Source organism: Schistocerca nitens, chromosome 2 (genome assembly GCF_023898315.1).
Source record: "Schistocerca nitens isolate TAMUIC-IGC-003100 chromosome 2, iqSchNite1.1, whole genome shotgun sequence".
Lineage (NCBI taxonomy): Eukaryota > Metazoa > Arthropoda > Insecta > Orthoptera > Acrididae > Schistocerca > Schistocerca nitens.
Genome location: NC_064615.1, coordinates 122,878,185 through 122,899,224, shown reverse-complemented (window position 1 = coordinate 122,899,224; position 21,040 = coordinate 122,878,185). Strand labels below are relative to the sequence as shown.

The window sequence follows — 21,040 nt, the reverse complement described above, 5'->3', positions numbered from 1 at the left end:
ATAGTGGTTCACAATAGAAAATTATAGATGTACAGCATGAATACTATGTAGGGACAAAATAATTAAGACTTATGGACACCAAGGCCAAACATTAACAATAACCACATTCTTGAGACTTAAGTTTCATAATTTTAGGAATAATAATGATAAATTTTGAACAACATTAATTATTAAATTGCTATTTTATAATCTCCAGGGTAGTAATGGAAGGTCTTTAAGTGAGACACTAAAAGAATGCAAATAAAACACTGCACCATAAAGTTTTGTGTAGGAAGAATGCATATGAAAGCACTGTAGTAGAAAAATGGCAATGCATATAGACATTATATTAGGTCACCCTGTAAATTGCAAGTAATTACCAACTGTAAGTGTATGTTATGTGGCAAAAATGTGTCAAGTGGTGTTGGAATATGATCTGCTAACATTAATTAGATTAGGTGAGTGAAAAGCAATTGTGACAGGCTTAAGCTTTTTTAATATTCTTTTATAAACAAATATATTCAAAAAGCCAACAGAAGGGCATACCTGAGAGTCCACCTCAGATTTTTTCTCCTCAGCAAAGATGAGCTAACAAGAAGGCACTTTATGGCACAGAGCAAGCATCTATTTAAAGAGCTCAGTAATTAGTCAACCTGAGGATTAGTGGCACTCAATAGTGCTTGTAACAGAAGTGAGAGCTGTTCCAGAATTACATTACTATTAGATGAGGAGACCTGCCAATCATTATACACAAAGGCCATGAAAGTACTGCAAAGCCCTCCCCCACCAGCTTCTCCATTTGTATTGGTAGTAAAATATATGCAAACATGATCTACATAAGAAAATGTTGAGAGAACAACAGTTATAACAGCTGCAGAGAAAGTAGTAAACTCAGAAAAAGAGGGGCAATTGTCACAGCATGCACATCTGCACTCATAACAGTGACAGTAGTAGAAGACAGAGGAACACCACAAACACTACGTGAAATCGAAGTTTGTCTACCTAAAGAATGCATAAATACTATAGTAGCTTTTTCAACAGTAACAATTAATGAATCATTACAAATTGGCAGATTTCTCACATGTATCACAAGCTAAAGTAATAACTTCAGTATACAAAGAAAAGTATTGCAGAGAATGTAGAGAACTATAGAGCAATTTTGCTCTTGTCTTCCATTTATCACCAAAACAAACTAACCTTGTTTGCAAAAAAAGTGGAGTCTGCTATAGCACAGTTTGTGTAAGTTTTTCTCAAAATAATAAAGGAAGGTGATCAAAATGGCATTGTCTTGTCTTTGTCAAAGGCATGTGCCATGTTGGGCCACATAACTTTATTACATAAATTAGAAATACTACGAATAAGGCATGCAGCAAAGAAGTGGTTTAAGTCATACTCGGAAAAGCAAGCGAAATGATTTTTAGGTTTCACATACTATAACAAGATTACTATTGGTCCTCTCTGCCTGCCACACCCCCTCCCCTCCCTCCTGTATGTATCATTCACCACCCAACTTCAACTGAGAAAGAATTAGTGTAAGATTCTTTATATTAAAGATTAATTTCTTTGATAAAAATTTCACGTTAGGATATTAGTGTTGATAGCTGTTAGCAGCTGTATATTAAAATATTTATACAAACTCTCAGCCATAAGTTGCAATTTGGTAAGTTTGACTAGTTTCAGATTAACCTGACTAGTTCAGCTTAAGAGGCATTTGTTGATGTGGCAATATTACTGATGACAGGTTTTGTATTAATGATTTAAAAAGAATCTAAGATAAAGATTTCAAAATTATGTTGTAAGAGTTTGCAGTTTTCGCTGAGTGTTTTTTGAATTTTTTTTTCCATTAACCTTTTTACAGTAGTTGTTTAAAAATATATTGACACCAACCCAAACAACACTTTTCATTATTGCCTGGGATGAATGTCCATTGCAGCATACCCCATCAAATAATAAAAAGTCATTTTCGTGAAGAGTAGCAAGTGCTACTGCACAGGCAATAGCACGTTGATTCGTACAGGCAAGAAAATCTCTTTCATGTTCTTTGAGAAGTTTGCTGATGACAATATAAGTGTAGACAATCATATTTAAAATAGTGTCTGATGGGTATTTTAGTCCTCCATGATCAAGTCTCTGTATCAAACTAAAATGTTCGTTTATTGGCAACTCCTTTTCAATCACAATTTCATTAAGGCAACTCTCACATTTCAGCTTCTTAATCACTGCATGAGCACAGTAGCCTGCAATGAAAGTTAAAGACGTTGCAATATCTTTCACTGAAAGAACATCGTCTTGAGTTACACTGACTTCTATGTCTAATGTGTCTGTTTCTTCAACTTCAGAAAACATAAAATTTTTTATGGCCCCTACTGTGATATTGCCATAGGAAGGAGAACATAAAACTAAAGGCATTACACTTTGAATTCGAAGCTTCTTTTCTGCTTCATAGACTTGTGTCACTGAAACATTGTATTGGGAACCTGCAAGCTGTCTATACTTTCCAAAACGCCGCTCAAGCACATCTGTTTGTAGCTTGGCTGTCAGTAAATAGCTCATACCTAGCTCTTCAGTACAGTATCGAGCAATCTCTACCACGGCATATGTTGTATGCTGAATAGCAAAAAATGTTTCTTTTGTGAGAAACCCACTTGACAAACCCTTTGCTTTCCACACATCAAGCCAGTCTAGAAAATCTAGCAAAAATTGCATAGAAACGCTATCAGTTGTCAACGGATCCATATAAGGATTCTGTTTGTGTTTCCCTTTAAACACTGATTTCACATTCATGACATCAAACCATTTTGTTATTATTCGAATGTATTCTGCTGTTGATGGTGCATGTCTCAAATCAAATTTATCACTAACTACCTCAAGGCCCTCTGACACATGTCGATTGAATATCTGCAGCACTAGTTTCATGCTCTGTTTTTCTAATGATGTAGGGCAAAGTGATTTGAGAGACAATGTGTGACAATATTTTACTAAAGAACTGGAATCTATGTCATAAATCTGTTTCAGTGTTTTAAAAGAAACTACAGAAAACTTATTTTCTTCCACTTCTTTTCTAACTGGAAACTGAGGATAAAACATATCTTTACCATCATTTTTTTGGTTCAGCCACACATTTCTTATGCATTTAACAATGTGTACGGCATCAATTAAAAAGAAAAGTGGGCGATTAGGATCAGATGGATGTTTAAAAACTATATTAACAGCTTTATCCAGAGAAAACATTGACATGGTTTTGCTATTGATTTTGTTGTTGTCAGTTACCACACAAAAAACCCTATAGCCTATTAGTTCAAGGCCATTTATTATGGCCAGTAGCACATCGTATAATGCATTAGATGAAATGGTTTTCACCGGTAAAATGTGAACAACATCCCTGTACAAAGACTTGACACTCTGCAACATAAATACAAATGCTGAATTTGCAGCACATTCCGAGTTATATGACATGCCCAAAACACTACCTCCTTTATATTCCAAATAAGAATTTAGATGAATTTCATCTACACTCAAAACAACATTGACATCATTGCTGTTCAAGTATTGAAATTTCTGTCTTGCATAGGACAGGAAATTACTTCCCCCAAGCCTTTCGTGAGATGGATTCACATTAAATTTGCTGCAGACCCTACGCAGAGTGCTTGGATGTGGCATTTTCATTAATGAGCTGCTACGTAAAAAATTGTAAGCATGAGATGAAATGGAAAATAGCAAACAACACAGTATCATAAATGTAGAACTAAACCTATGATTAAATTTCTTTACATTTATGAGACTAACTTGTTCATATATAAAGTCTACCATCTCCTTTTCACTCTCCTGTAAACTGTCTTTCAGCACTCCTAGACTGTCTTTCACTATCTCTACAATACTATCTATAGAAGTTTCTGAGTGCCCACAATCTGTGTCTGAAAACTCCTGCAGTACACTGACAATTTCATGGATATTGGTTACAATTACAGGAAAAGATCTTTTTCCTAATGTCTTAATTTGTACATCTTTCTTAAACAATGAAACATTTAAATTACTATCTATAACGACAGAATGTGTGATTAATGGTGCTGGATTTCTTATTATCTTTAAAAAACAAACAAAATCACTGTGTTTTTCGATCACACTCCACTCGTTGGGCAAATCCACTTCCTTCGTACGCAACATCAACTCTTCTAAAGAACTGAAGCTGAAAGTGTTTTCATAGTCCTTCTGTGATGCTAAACTATATTGTAACGCTGCAGCTAACTGCTCATTTTCAAGCCTTTGCTTTTTCTCCTCTGGCCCTTCACGTCTACTTTCTTCCTTTGAAAGGTAGGAAGGACAGTTTGGGAGTAGTGATGGAACTGCATGTGGTCTCAAACGTGGTTTGAGAAGGGGGGCTCTTAATAACTGACCAGTCCTTTCATCCACAATTTGTGTTTCCCAAATAACATCATCCTTGTGGAAGTGAACATGACATACCTGTAATTAAAAATGAATAAAAAATGAAAACTGTGCTTACAACTGAATGTGATGACAATATTAATAGTGTGAAAACAATTTATGAATATAAAGTTAGTTTCTAGTTCTAAAATACAAATAGACTCCCAACTAAAATGCAGAATACTCAAGTGATAAATGTGGCCATGGCATAGTAACTCTATAAAACAATAACACTTCAATATCAAAACACATGCAGTTACATGTCATGGCAACAAGCTCTTAAAGAGATGGTGAAATGAAGAAAGTACTTTCCCCATCAAAAATTACAAACATTGACTAATGTTTGTAGCATGATTCAATAACAGTGACAATTTTTTTTATAATTTAGCCTTGAAGCTCATATATTCACAAGAGGGGTGGGACTTTTGCTTAATGTCTTGCTCTATTCCCCCCCACCCCCCACCCCACACACACACCTCGGACACAAGAAAGCATGATGACACCAAACTCACACAGGTGTAATCCATAGAAGCAACTGTGACACAGTAACAGAATAATACAAAGTAATTGTCACACTGTGTAACCTTTAGAACTACGAAATACTTAAAGGTAGTGCTTTTTATCAGATAGACACTGTTTTGCTTTTGATATCAGTTCATAACTTACATAAAAACTGACAGTATGATGAACTAATACATTGCCACTTATGTGCTACCTATTAGGCTAAACATGAGCACACAATTGCTTTCAAGTACTGTAGCTGTGTATCTATAAGACAGCTGTGTAGGTCACTGGCATGTATCTGAAATTCCAGACCCAGAAAGTAAGAATTTGTAAAATCCACAAGTATTTTTTATGTTTTCACAGTTTCTCCCTTTGCATTTTGTGATGGCCTGTTAATCCATTCATGTACTCATTCATTTTTCCTGTCTATGGTTCACTGTTAAGTCTAAAGCCTACTATATTCCCTAATAGTAACATTCCTTGCAATGACTTCAAATTCCCACCAATAATTTATTAAAAACAAGCGACTGAGACACTGTTTTTACTTCATTTTCAATTTCTGGGTAAACCACATTACTTGTTTTTGAACAGGCAACTTCCTAAAGACTTTTACAGCAAAAAGAAACACTAAATACAGAAGCAGAATACATCGAAAGTCGTCTGTATCTTAAGTGCACGTACTTAATTATAAACCGACTTTTATTCCTAACAACAGGCAGCATAAACAGTAAGTATAAAGATATACTGAGATATTTAACTACGTAAGTATGACTGTGCTTAGGCTATACTGGTTGAACTTACAGAATTCATATAACCTATACCAGCTAAACTGTAGAATTGCCAGGGCAAGAAAACGAAACGCTATTTAGTTCGGCGGGTCAACAGAAAGGTCCGATCTTACTCGTCGGCTTTGACCCGTGACGTAAGCGTGTTGTGGTGTGTGACGTCATTACGGCGCGGAAAACCTAATACATGGTTTGATGTACTCTTGTTTAAAGAACATGTATACGTAATATGAAGCAATTTGATGAACATATTGATCTGTAGCGTAGCCCACTTGAGGTTAGGGAAATACAGAAGCGTCCGATCTTACCCGTCGGCTTTGACCCATGACGTCACAAATACCGCGGAAACGACTATAAACAATTCCAATATGGCGGATATAAAAACATCGCATACGTATTGTAAACACTGAAATACACAAGTTTCACAAAAAGCCTAATGACTGTAACGGGACAAGCGTGGGAAATTAGGGGTTTTTGGGTGGGGAGAAACTAAATATACAGAAATGTAGCCACCGACCGCCATTCAAAACCACGCAAAACAACGAAATAAATCAACATCACAAAACTGACCAAATACCAAAAAACACATTCGTATCCATAATCGGACACTTCCCTTAACCTATATAGCTCAACAGAACCTACCGATCACATCCCCCAATAGAAAACTAAGAAACGAAAGCTTCCCTTACACCTACATACATCGGCACTTATGCAGTCTAGCAGGTACGGAAAAAATTTTTCATTTTTTTTCAAAATTTGATCATCATGTGTCGTTATGCGGTGGGGGGAGTCTGCAGTGCCCCCCCATCCCCCCACAGGCTTCATTAGTGTCAAATCAATATTTTCGAATCATAGGCGGCCGCTGCCGCGGCCGCATTCCAAAAAAAAACTCCCAACCTAACCTCAAGTGGGCTACGCTACAGATCAATATGTTCATCAAATTGCTTCATATTACGTATACATGTTCATTAGTGTCAAATCAATATTTTCGAATCATAGGCGGCCGCTGCCGCGGCCGCATTCCAAAAAAAAAACTCCCAACCTAACCTCAAGTGGGCTACGCTACAGATCAATATGTTCATCAAATTGCTTCATATTACGTATACATGTTCATTAGTGTCAAATCAATATTTTCGAATCATAGGCGGCCGCTGCCGCGGCCGCATTCCAAAAAAAAACCTCCAACCTAACCTCGTATTCAGGGCTACGCTACAGATCAATGTGTAGGTCCCTTACGTCACGGGTCAAAGCCGACGCGTGAGATCGGATGTTTCCAACCTATACCCAATACACAAAACATACATAAATAACCAAAAAAAAAAACGGAACTTACCTCAAAAAAGTTCCAGCTCCACAAACTAGATTGGCCACCACACACACACACACACACACACAAACACACACACACACACCAACGAAAAAATACTGAACTAAAATAAAAACCCAACCCACCCAAACGTAAACCCCCTCCCCCACAACTCCAAAATACAACACACAAACACTATACAACAAAATAAACCACCGAACACACCACCAAAGAGCACCACAAATAAAAACAAGACATCTACAAACACGCCACAATCGCAAACCAAACTCCGCGCCGTAATGACGTCACACACCACAACACGCTTACGTCACGGGTCAAAGCCGACGAGTAAGATCGGACGTTTCTGTTGACCCGAGGTTAGGTTGGGAGTTTTTTTTTTGGAATGCGGCCGCGGCAGCGGCCGCCTATGATTCGAAAATATTGATTTGACACTAATGAAGCCTGTGGGGGGAAGGGGGGGCCCTGCAGACTCCCCCCACCGCATAACGACATATTTAGTTTCTCCCCACCCAAAAACCCCCAATTTCCCACGCTTGTCCCGTTACAGTCATTAGGTTTTTTGTGAAACTTGTGTATTTCAGTGTTTACAATACGTATTCCATGTTTTTATATCCGCCATATTGGAATTGTTGTTTATGGTCGTTTCCGCGGTATTTGTGACGTCATGGGTCAAAGCCGACGGGTAAGATCGGACGCTTCTGTATTTCCAGTTCGGCACTTATTCAGTTAAGATCTATTAGTCAAAATGTCGCTGACCTTCCTTACTGCATAAGTGCCTATTCTGTGTTAGCACACTTAACCTCTTTTAAGAAATAAACAAAACAAATACTTACTCTTGAACTTGAAGAAGGAGTGAAGTTATGTCTGCGAATACGTGACAACCATTTCTTCCTCGTTGCTTCATCCTCCGGAAATTTAAACACGGTTACTTTTGGTCCACCGTCGTAATTTCCTCTACAATTCGGCACACAACAACGATACGGCATTTTGCAGGCAACGAAATTTTCACAGCAAAGAAAAACAGATCACCAGTTTAGTGCATAGAAACTAAACAACCAAATCACGTACACTAACGCAGGAACACCATTCACTATAATACTAAACTGACGCGTAACTCGCCGAACGACTATTCACAAGCACTGTTCCGTGAAACTGTTGAAGAAGGGACTATGTGTGTAGCCATCTTGTGACGTCACGCACTACGTAGACAGGCTTTCTTTTACGGAGGATGCTAAGTTCACCGGACTTGGATACGATGTGACGTCATTATGACGTATACACGCTACATCGAAAACGATAGAAACCGTAAATCGACTATTCGACTTTTGTGAACTTTCGAGTGGTTGTGACAGGGTAGCGCTGTGCTCTGCGCCATTCGTTTAAATGTGTTTTGCGTTCCTTGCGTTTAAATCGTGTATTGTACTGTGTTTGTGTCCTGTGCGTTGTTTTTCGTTTGCTCGTCTCTAATTGTTTGTTCAGCATTCGAGAGACTAATGAGAGAAAAGCTGAAAGAGTTCAGCATCCATGACGACGGGAAATTGCGTGGTTATTGTGAATCTCAAGCAGATATTGATGTACTTCTGACCCAGCTGAAGTGTGTCGGTTATTCGTACTCGGTGAGAAGAAGCACTCAGCAGCCAAAATCTTTAGATGCGTCAAGACACTAACCTTTCGTTAAAATTACATTGAGAAATCCACTTCCCCTCGTATTTCATCTCCGTAAGTTCGAAATTCAATCATTCTACACACCAGTCATTACTGGACACTAAGGTAACTGTCTCTGCAGTCCGAGTGTAAAATTACTTGGAATTATGGTTGATAAAAGACTATCTTGCGATGGACATATAAATTACTTAGCTAACAAACTTGCACGAGTTCTCTTTCAGCTATATGAATTAAGAAAAAAAAAGTCAGCAAGAGTATGCTGCTACAATCTAATATGTACTGACAAGACCAATTGTATGAAACCATACTAAAATATTGATAATAAATAAATATTATTTTCGGCGTAAGTGTTCAATACAACAATCACACAATCTAATCTGGTCGGGACATAAGAAGGCTTCACTTTTTTACGAAACGCGTTGTCCATGGTGTTTTCAAGGCCACGGTCAGGAATATTTATATTAATTTCCAGCTCTTTTATTTTGGCGAAATACATACACGCTGCCACACTGAGCTGTTATCAGAATCGCACGTGTCAAAACAAACCACTAGCTGACGACAGTTTAGAATCTCGAACGTTCGTAAAAGTCGATAGGTGTGTTAATCGACTAAAGTGTATATACGTCAAAATGACGTCACATCAAATCCAGGTTGGGTGAAATTAGCATCCTCCTTCTTTTACAGGGGGTGCTGGTTGTATCCCCTGCTACACTAGACCCCAGGCGACAGTGACAAAAACAGTAGGCCTACAGAATGATAAATGAGCTGTGGATCGCTTTTGCATGTAGAGGTACATGTCTGTGCTTCTTACATGTGAATTTGATATTAACATGGTAAGCTGCAATTCTATCCAGCGTCACAAGTGTTTCTTCACGAATGTGTTGTAGACTTTTAGCTTGCCACTAGATTCTGGGTTTTTGGCCATACTTGCACATATTTTAGAATCATTTTTAGAAACATATATGCCTTCTGATACTACACAAACCCTTGGAGGCAAAAAAATAACTAAAATATTTCGTAAATTATGTAGGGAATGGATGCAAAACAAACATTATGCTCACAACGCGTCTGATGTTCACCTTACTCGCCACTTGGAGCGCTAATGTCGCTCAATCTGTCAAACTTCTACAGCAGTGAGTGTCGTTAGACGGTGGTGCTGTATAGAAGATGACAGAGGCCGTGTATCAATTTTTGCGATCGTTCGAGACTGTGGTAACCATTGTTGTTGACGTATTGACATGGATTCACTCTTGTCCGAACGCCACCGTCACGTTTTTGAGTAGTGGTGGGCAGGAAATCGCCTATGTTAGAAGTCACAGTGATTGAGAAGTCACAGATATCACAATAACAACTTTACAGAATCTAACTGCGATGTCAGTCACAATTAGCAGTCCCAAGTAGCATTTCACATTCAACGCCACGAGCCATCTGTTGGCCCAATTTCGTACTGCTTTCTGCGATTTCAGTGACGAGTCACGGCTAGATGACGTGCGTCTCGCGGGGCCCGAGGAATCGCTTCATGACGTCATCAACAAGGCTGAAAGCGTGACAGCGCTGCCTGGTGACTAGACCTGTAAACAACTCTGTTGACGTAAGTGACGTCACACGTTGGCTACAGTGTTTATACAGACTTGCCTTCAGCTGTTGTTTTGGAATGTCAAATCAATCCAGATTGTTTGAATGAAGCTTCCGTTAACAGAATAAAATGTAGAAAGAAGGTTTAAATGCGAATAATCTGTATTATGGTGACATGATAAATCCGCAGCGTAGTCAAGGTTACATATTAGAGCCATACGTGATTGATTGAAACCAACTCATTACAAATTATTGGTCAAAAGGCAGAGTGATGTATAGCATAACACACATTACGCATTGCGGACAATGTGTCTAAATGTTTCCAGCAGTAGCAAATGCGGAAAAACGAATCAAATATGGTAAAGGATGCGTAGTGGAACGCCCATTCCATTTTTCCAGTTTGTGTACGATATCTTTACGTAATATGCATCAAAACACGTCGGATGCTTGTTCATTTTCTAATATATGTTTTTTGGGGATGACCTAGTAGTTTTATTTTTTTTATTATGAGAAATGCGTTAAATCTGGGAAAGTGCATTTAAATATGCCACAACCAAATATTAGGCAAAGGCACACGTCTGTCTGTTACCACAACCTTTATTTCTCATTCGCTGTGTTCCACAACTGTCAACGAAATTATCGCTTTTCAACCTAATGTAGACCTCAGACTATCCTACAAGTAAAGTTATTACTCCAGTCAAGGTTTCTAGGGAAAAGGGGGCGAAATCCAGTATAGTGCTCGTGCCCAGATATGTGCTCTTGCCCTGTGTGCATTACCGATATGCTTAAATTTTGATCGTTGTTTTTCTGTAAACAAACAGCTATATGCCAATCACATCATCCTGTATGTAGTTTCTCAAAAATCCAGTTTATGTGATCTTAAAATAAAAAGAGCTCAATGAGGGAATATTAATAGATCGAAGCAATACTGACGTCTCCAAATTGTAAGACTGCTATAGATGGAAGTCACTGATTGTCAGAGTGTGTCAGTGGGACAAAACATTTGAAGTAAATCACGAAGCTTTAGGTTAGTTCAACTATTACTTCTTAATGTAGTAGGCAGTCACAATTTTCTTCCGTATTTTTATGTATATACATACTACACAAGCAACCAAATGGTACCGTTCCACTCGCAAATAGAGAGAGGGAAGAAAGGCCGTCTATCATCCGAGCCCTGATTTCTCATGCCTTCTAAATTTTCTCAATAGTGTTATACAAAATAATACTCGCACATAGTTTGAAACTACTGGTAACCTATATAGCATCCAGCCTCTGAGTTGCTTCAATGTGTTGCTTAAATCTGACATGGGTCTCAAACTTTGGAACAGTACTCATGAATGTGTCACATAAGTGTTCGATACGGGTGGTCTAAGTGATCTTCCCCTCATTTCCAGTCACAAAACATATTCATCTTCCCAGAGGAAGGAAGTAATGACCCTGAAAGCTAGAAATGGTTTTTTTTATTCAAGTGCTGTTTCTCTTATACTTTGTACAAAGCATTTCAGAATTTTACAATGAGTACTGGCAGCTCTACATATAATGGTAACATTAAAACCCTGTTAATTTGAACCTCAGTGTTAACTATCATATGCATCCTTGAGTAAGAACATTACGTTTAATTATAATTATAGAAGGGGAGGCTAATAAAATAATTTTTTTACTTTGTATTTTATTAATATCTTAAGATTTTCAGTTTGCTGCCTGATGTCTTGCAGCAACCTCTTAAAGACTTTCAATCAGAATGTGAAATTCCATTTCCTTCCAGTATTTTGCAAGTTCATTTCACTGAACAGAATAAAATTACCCCTATTATGGACATCAAATACTATTAGGGAGTAAATATGTTGACATGTAAGTGAAAGACTCCGAAGGCCCTGAAGAGACTTCTGTAAGAAGCTGCACTATTGATTTTACACAATAATTTTACTCACATGGATCAAAAGTTCTGTTAACTTGCCATATCAGATTTGAATAATATCTCAAGCTTTTCATAACAGCCTCCATCACCGTCACCAGTAATGGTACTGGTATGTAATGGTATGGTGTACTGTAGCAGCACATTAAAAGTGTTTCAATTGAATTGATTCTGCATTATCTCTCTTCCCCATGTCCTTGACACTAATGCTACCAAGTTATGTTCTTGTACGGTAATTAGTTTCCATGTTATTTTATTTATTTATCGTGTCAGAAGCAAACTAAAAAAAAAAAACAATATTAGATACATTACTACATACATACATACATTATGGTTTATAAATTAAACTAGTCAAGAATGAAATAAATGATTAGACACAGATTGTGTTGTCAAACATAAGGTCATTTTAATCTATACAGTGGATGCCCAAAAATTTGCAACGTCCAGTGCACTTTGTGTAGCATTTACGAGGTCCTCCATGGTGCACACAGTTGGAGGTAATGTGCACTGTACTAGATGTCTTGATGTCTGCACGGCAGCTCCGCAGTCACGCTGGAGAGAGTCCACCTGGAAGCCCCACCCCTCCAGATTACTCTTGTATCTTGTGACAGAAGAACGCAGGCGGTTGAGTGATTTCCAAGTGGACCATTTCTCTGTGTGGCCTGGGGGAATTACTTCTTGCGGGATCAGCCACTCCTCCAGATGCTGGCATCTGACCTGCCATCTCTTCTCCCGGTGTTGATGTGGAGTGTCAGCGAGTGGTTCTGTACTGTGAAGGAAGCTCTTTCTAGACACAAGTCTTTGCTGTGCCAGTTGGTGGCCATGTAGTGGGTGGGCTTCGGATGTTAATGCCTTCTTCATTTCACTCCGTGCTGCTGTATCTCTGCGGATGTCCGGGGGGGGGCTATGCCGAATAAGCAGTACAGTTTTTCCACAGGTGTGGCTCTTAGACAACGCGTAGTGATACGACATGTCTCATTCAGAGCAACATCAACTTTCTTTGTATGTGTAGATCTGCACCATACTGGGCAAGCGTACTCAGCTGCAGAGTAGCAGAGGGCTAATGCGGATGTGCGCACTGTGTTTGGCTGTGCTCCCTATGTTGTTCCAGTCAGCTTCCTAACCACATTGTTCCTGGCAGCCACTTTTTGCTTTGTTTTTAAGCAGTGTTCCTTATATGTAAGAGCACGGTCCAGAGTGACTCCGACGTATTTTGGAGTCTTGCAGTGTTCTAAAGAGGTTCCTTCCCAATCTATCTGCAAGGTTCTACTAGCCTGTCTGTTTCGGAGGTGGAAAGCACAGGTCTGGGTCTTAGAAGGATTTGTTTTCAATTGATTGTCCCTGTAATAGGCAGTTAATTCTTTCAGAGCATCAGTTAGCTTTCGCTCCACCCTCTCAAAGCTGTGATCTTGTGCTGTGATTGCTCGGTCATCTGCATATATGAAGCTTTGTGTTCCTTCTGGTAACGGCTGGTCATTAGTGTATATATTGAAGAGGGTGGGTGCCAGTACACTGCCCTGTGGCAACCCATTTTTCTGCTGCCTCCATCTGCTTCTTTGTCCTTGATATTCCACAAAATATCTTCGGTTCTGCAGAAGATTTCTAATTAGACAGGTTAGTTTATAGTCCTTGTTGAGGTTGTATAGCTTCAACAACAAGAGTCTGTGGTTGACAGTGTCGTAGGCGGCTGAAAGATCTATAAACACCGCTCCTGTTATCTGCCACCTTTGGAAGCCGTCCTCTATATGCTGTGTCAAATTCAACACCTGTGCTGTACAGCTCTTCCCTTGTCTGAATCCTGCCTGTTGAGGGATCAGTAATGGTTCTATCATATCTGTAATTCTTTGGAGGATCAACCTTTCCAATACCTTGTACAGGTGGCATAGGAGGGAGATTGGCCTATAGCTTTTGGAGTCATCCCGGTCTTTCCCTGGTTTATGTATAGCTATAATTTTTGCTTTCCGCCAAGATTTTGGTATCTTGCCGCTCTTGATACAATTATTCATTAGCTCGAGTAGCCAGCACTTTGCGCCTGGACCAAAGTTCTTGATCTGTTCACTTCTTATGTCATCTACCCCTGCTGCTTTTCCGACTTTGCACTTATTTAGAGCTGAGTCGAGCTCATTCAAACTGAATGGTCGAGACAGAGTGTTTCCCTCTTGTTCGGGCTCCCTTTCCAGGGTTCGTCTCCCGATTTTACTGGTATGATCAGGTTTACCATTTTTCAAAAGCTGGTATGCGATCTGGTCTGCCTTCACATTTGTATGTGTATTGGGTTGGGAGGGATCATTGTTAAGGTGTCGTAACAATCTCCAGGCCTTTTGACTACTTCTACTCATCTCACATTCTGTCATCAGTTTAATCCACTGTTCCCTCTTCGCCTCAGAGATTGAGGAGAGAGTATTTTGCGCAGCCGGATAAGTCTCCTTGCTATAAGGGTTTTCTTCATATAGTCGATAGTATCCGTACAGCAGAGCAGCTGTTTCAGGTGTCACACCCTGCAGATACATTGTCCTACACCCTCTTGGAATTGATGCCCAGGAGCAATGTTTGACAGTTTGAACAAAGCGTTCATACTCTTCAGGAATAGGTCGCACAGACTTAATCTCCTTGTCCAGCATCTTAGCAAATTTTTTCCAATCAGCTTTCTTGAAATTGTATCTCCGTTTGAAATTTACCTCCTGTGGCCTTATTGCTGGAAGAACTTGACACAGTAGTTGCCTGTGTTGCGTCTTTGGTATGGGCGAGCACACTGATTTGGAGCAAAGCTGTGTGGTGTCTTCACTCACAAAGAGGAGGTCAGGGTTAAATCCACGTTGCCACCTGCCACTGTTGAAGGAAGGGGGGTAGCTTGCTGTCATGTATAAGAGACAACTGGCAGGATTCAGCCCAGGAGAGGACTGCCTCCCCATTTTCGTCATCTTCAGAGTGTCCCCACAAATGACTATGGCTGTTAAAGTCACTGATTACTACAGACGTCTTGCTGTTATGGAAGTTCCTGGGTGGTGTGAAGAAAAATGCAGCCGAAGGGGGCTTATACACAGAGGTAGCCACGCAGTTACTCAGCTCCACTGAAATGACTTCGATGTTATTTTCTACGGTGCAGTGAGCACTGATGATCTGAAGCCCTGGTCTTACAAATGTAGCACTTCCATACTGAGAGTGCGGTGTTTCTGCAGCTAGTTTCATGCCCGGTATTTTTGGTCGTCTCTGTCGCTCGTCTCTATGCGTCTCTTGTATACACAGGACGTTGCATTTTTTGTCACGGCATAGGTTGGATAACAGATGTTCTTTGGCTGATGATATGCCTTCAATATTTATAGATATGATAGTTAAAGTTGGCTCTGATAAGGACCGTTTATTGTCATGTTATAACATGTTAAATATAGAAAGTTTAACTGTAACCAAGCAGTAGTTTTCTTTGGTGACAATATCAGTTCCAGTGCACAACTAATTTAAAAATCTGTCTTGTGGGGTGAAAATCCGTTACTGCTGCTATCTTGTGCTGACAATGAGATAACTTTCATAGAAATACTGAGTTATTTCATTTGTAATACAGTTTCATAGTTTTTGTAGTTGCTCACGATCTTTACACTTGCATGCAATGGGTGTAGCATCAGCATACAGAACTATCCTTGAATTTGAGGAGCAGTATTTTGTCATTTACACAAATCAACAAAAGAAAGTATCCCAGTACAAAGTCCTGGGTACCCTGTATTACCTATCAGTAATTTTAGATCTGTGTGTGCCACTCGCCACCTTTATGAGTGAAAACTGATTTGTGTTAGATAAGGTTTTATTAAACTGTGAACAATTATCAGCATAATTACCAGCCGTTTTCCCTCAGTATTTACTATCTCTCTCTACAAGCAACTGATAGAGATTAGCTAAAACAAATCTGTAATTTCAGATGGAGGTCTGTCTATATCTAAAATTATGTTTCCTTTCCCATCTATAGGTTATCGCAGAAAGTTCAGTAACACCTTCAACACGTAGGAATTACATCTTTGAGCACCAATTATTGCCACTTTTTGCAACATTACCATAAGGTTTGATATCCCTACTGAAAGATGAGCAGAAATTCTTTGTTAATGGGTTCATAATAAGATTCTTTTTTGGTATACCAATGCTCAGTAATAACTGAAACATCTGGTTTATTAAAACATGCTACTATGTCCAAATCATTGTGCTTATTTCCTAGGCTCGTGAAGTTTTGGAGGATGATCTTGGTTTGCAGGTTGCATTGTATCCACATATTTATTTATTTATTTTTTGTAACCATAAATATCCCCATTAAGCAAATCAGATGTGCTTGTCAAACTGGGAAGAGGAAACAAAAAGGCCACACATGTACAAAATAATAATAAAAGGAAAGATTCCAAAAGAGTTCCTGACAGCAAAATGTAAAACTTAATTGTTTTTGGATATATTACTTCTTATATCCTTCATTCAAAAACTTAGAAGGCTGTTAGTTTAGTGTCTTCAAGGCATAATGCTGTTTCATTGAGCATCGCAACAATCAAGTCTGAGATAGTAGTGTACTATGATACTACCTATGAAGAAATTGATGCACTGGATGTGAAATGCACAGTTTAGTCTACCCAGCAGAAGATGGCCCTGCACTGTTCTATACCATTGTGAATATACCTATACATTAGTGATATATTCATCTCTGACAGGAAATTGAATAATCACATTTTTGCTTCAAGTTTCTGAAATGGCAGTTGATGAGATCATATCTGAAGAGACAGCTATCAACCCACACTTTCAGCATGAGGTAGGACTAGCAATTACCAGAATTCTGAAATGTGGATCTTGTAAACCTAGAGTTGCTCTAGGAAACAAAGTAAGATGTGACACTTGTTCCAGATCAAAGATGAGAAAATAAAAGGTTGCTGTATTGGTTATAGCACACAAGTATGCAGTGAATAAGAAGAGTGAAACGACTGTGTTCGCCGGCCGCGGTGGCCGAGCGATTCTAGGCGCTACAGTCTGGAACCGCGCGACCACTACGGTCACAGGTTCGAATCCTGCCTTGGGCATGGATGTGTGTGATGTCCTTAGGTTGGTTAGGTTTACGTAGTTCTAAGTTCTAGGGGACTGATGACCTCAGAAGTTAAGTCCCATAGTGCTCAGAGCCATTTGAAGGGGCAACACCTTCCCGGGATGCACCGAAAAAGTGATCGCGTGTGTGACTGCAATATGAGGAGTCAATCAAAACAGAACATAGAGCCATCACTTATCCCGTCATTGTGACACATAAGTTTAAATGTAGAGGCCGTCTCTCACCCTTGGACAGCAGTTTATAAACGCTCCACAACGTCACAAAACACTTGCACGTTCCATATGTTGTGACTGTCTTCTATTTAAAATCATTCTGTGCGTGTGTTGTGGGAGCAGCAGTATAATTTACACCGAATGATGTCCATCTTTCAGTCAGAGCCAATGGATTGAAACGTTTTAATGTGAGTGTAGAACCTGACACAGGCCATGAAGTCGTGGTGGAAAAAACAAGATGTATGGCCTTGAACAAAGCTGTAGTCATATAGCAGATGAAAAAAATTTATCAAACAACAACACAGGAACCCTCTCTTGCGACTGATAGTCTGTGGGATATAGTCCTCCTACAGAATAGATTATGATACTTTACACTGGTCTGTGCAAGGGACTTTGATCACTGAGTGGAGCAATGCCTGTGTATTTAATGGGGTCAGCGCATATGTTCGATTCCAGCATGTGTTTTCGATATATATAAAAGACTGGGACTTGGTAATATCATCGATGTGTCTCCCGGATGATGTTAGCGGAGTTTTTTTAGTTTGTAGTTCCTTATACTCTTTTTTTATTTTGTTATTTGGCCTTTGAGTGTGTACTCAATTTAGCCATCGGTAACACATAGTGACAATGTACACATAATTGAATAAACAAATACAGAAATGCATATTTACAAGAATAAAGAGCTTAACTGTTACAGTTTTGTACATAATGTTTTAAAAATTGAATTGAATTGAATTGGAAAATAATTAAAAGTGTCTTGACTTACAATTCACACCAATTCTGAAATATCTTCATCAGCAAAACATATTTATAATTTATATACACCATTAAAACCTACAGATTGTAACCAGTACTCTTGATGAAGTTAACTATCACTTTATATAGACGAACGTCTTTAGTACACAAAAGAGAAGAAGCTGATTGAGGAAGATGGTAGCCCATACTCAGCAATGTCTTCAGAAAGACCAACCGTTCACGGTCAAATTTGGGGCACATAAATAAGTTGTGGTTGACATCAGCTTCCGACTCAGGATCACACTCACATGCTGGTGAACTGTAAACGTTGATCCGATGTAGATGTTGGGGGAAAGAGGCATAATTGAAGCGGAGTCTTATGATGGTAGAAATCGTGGATCGGTCCAGATGTGTCCTCATGAACCACGGCTGTGAAGGAATCCGAGGTTGTAGCACTGCGTAATAACCGCCCTTTGTCTGTTGAGAAACGTTCCACATTTCCTGCCATTGTTGTCTTGCGTGTGCCTTGACTTCACGTAAGTAGTCTGTATAAGGAAGGTGCAGATCCAAGACGGTGCCTAAGGTTGCCGCTTGTTTGGCTAATGCATCAAATTCATCGTTATAGAGGATACCAGAGTGGGAAGGTACCCACAACAAATGGATCGTCCGGCCCGTGCATGTGCTGCAAATATATTCAGATATCACATCCAAGATGTAACTGTTGGTTATTTTGTTCCATCGACTGTACTGAATGTTTTTAAGAACGCTTTGCGAGTCAGATACTATCAATATCTTGGGGAAGGAAGTGCTAGAGACAAACTTAAGTGCTTCCAAAACTGCCACTGTCTCCGCCGTAAAAATAGAAGTGCTCGTAGGCAGTTTGAAGGTTTTGCGGATCTGGATTTGAGGGCAGAAAAAAGCGCATCCTGTACACTCTTCTTGCGGAATTTTGGAGCCATCGGTATATACACAGAGAAAACCCGGCCATTGTGCTTGAACGAGACGATTGAAGCCAACGTTGACATTAGTACTGTCCAGCCAGGTCGTACTTAAATAATGGACTGGGATCTGGGAGCAGAGCATTTGAAAATCATATTCAAAAACAGGTAGATGCGCTGAACGCCGTATAGAATGTATGACAGGTGACCAAGTGTCAACGCTGGCACAAACGGCTGGCACTTTATTCCTTCTGTGGGATGCAATCCACAGTCGATAAATGCAGTCTCTACTTTGATAGACGGAACTGTCCATAATGGCCATGCCTTGAATGTAGAATTTGTCCGATAACATTTGGCGCCTAATGCTCAAGAGCATCTCACCTGCTTCTATTAAAAGGGCGTTGGCGGGCGTCGATCGCAAGGCTCCAAGACAGGTACGAATGGCTCTATATTAAAGAGTATCTAATTTGGAGAGATGAATCTTTGACGCAGTGTGGTAGAATTGACAGCCATAGTCTAATCGAGATCGAATTATCCCTCGGTACATGGTGAGTAAAACACTCTGGTGCGCTCCCCACCAGAGACGAGTGAGTGATCTGATTACATTTAAACCTTCTCCTTCCTTATACTCTGTTGGATGGTACAAAATGCACCTTGAGAGACACACATCTCCTTCAGACTGGGGTACCTGTATGTAGTACCGCAATGCAGTAGCAAAATCCTCGTCCTTCTCCCAGTTCCCATAACTACTTACTTCTACTGTCTTTTTTTACTACTACCTCGTATAGTGGAAGAAACCTTAGTTTCGCGCCGGCCTTACACATTGTACACAGTTAGTGGAGCTACGGTAACATGTTCCCATTTCCACTGAGTGGTCAAAACACAGTCCTGCCATGTTAACACACCTTGTTTCTACACGGGTTGCAGAAGGTGGTATATAGCGCTGTCCGACTTCCACTCAGTTCCTACTTAAAGTGGAATGATCACATGCACAAAGCTGCAGTGATGGTGGGGCAGAGACTGAGAAACAGTTACATGATGCAGAGGGACTGTCTGAAACCACATTAGTATTTTACTGTAGCAGACAGGTTCGAAAAAGGTGACTCATTTCGAGATGTGAGAGTGCCATGCATATGATTCACTAGTGGCTGTAATCATTAAAAGACATCTAGCGCAGGTATATGGTTGAATGGAAAGACTTGATTCTACATCGCAGACAACATTTCTACCAGAAAGTGTAACACTATATATCAGGAAATCCAGTGTATTGATCATTGGATTTTGCATATCTCTCACGACCTCAATCTAGTGTTGCATTTTTTTAAAGTGATTCATTGCGTAGCACACCATCTACTGTATGTCATCATTCTCAATCATCACCCTCCCTCGCCTATAACACAGTGAATATATAGCAGAAAGTCTGACATGGCAGGGGGATATAATGTGTTACAAATACTGGAGAAATGTCTAGCGGCGGAATGAGGGAGTTGAAAATACTGGCTTCATGTCATGTTTCTTAGCCGAATCACTTTCTACAATCGGTGATTTTATTAAGAGCTTACATAGCTGGCGACATGCTCCCTTACTTACTGTGTGTTAATACATACCCTGGCAATCACCGTCTACAGGCCCATTCAATGTCGCAGTATTTGTGTGGAAAACCACTCATTCGGAACCAAAACCCCATCTCGATTTCTAAAGTTTATTTAGTTTTTAACATGGATGTCATTAGCGATACTTGTGTTCACCGGTAGAACCAAGACCACTTTTAACCAGGACAACAGTAACATAGTCGATGTGACCACGCTTTTTTAAAAATATAGCTGGTCGCTTATAAGACGATTACGTCTCTTCCTTAGACACACTGGTACCACTCGCAAGTAAACCAAAGGGGCCATGTCCATCCATCGTGGATTTT

At 39.6% G+C, this 21,040-nt stretch overlaps 1 protein-coding gene across 1 annotated transcript; it reads right to left on the bottom strand.

The window, feature by feature from the left end:
* Window positions 1-1,961: 1,961 nt before the first annotated feature.
* Window positions 1,962-8,196, bottom strand: LOC126234869 (uncharacterized). The gene is made up of 3 exons (XM_049943610.1): window positions 7,851-8,196; window positions 2,181-4,440; window positions 1,962-2,032 (listed from the first exon to the last, which is right to left on the bottom strand). Exons 1-3 carry the CDS (start codon window positions 8,001-8,003, stop codon window positions 1,962-1,964), a joined length of 2,484 nt encoding a protein of 827 aa, XP_049799567.1. The 5' UTR covers window positions 8,004-8,196.
* Window positions 8,197-21,040: the final 12,844 nt, after the last annotated feature.

Excerpts from the sequence above, each read along its gene's own strand:
- LOC126234869 (XM_049943610.1), bottom strand. The coding sequence starts at position 8,003 with ATGCCGTATCGTTGTTGTGTGCCGAATTGTAGAGGAAATTACGACGGT. Across the intron at positions 4,441-7,850 it reads CTCCTTCTTCAAGTTCAAGA|GTATGTCATGTTCACTTCCA; the intron begins GTAAGTATTTGT and ends TTTTAATTACAG. Across the intron at positions 2,033-2,180 it reads AGTGATTAAGAAGCTGAAAT|CAAACTTCTCAAAGAACATG; the intron begins GTGAGAGTTGCC and ends TATTGTCATCAG.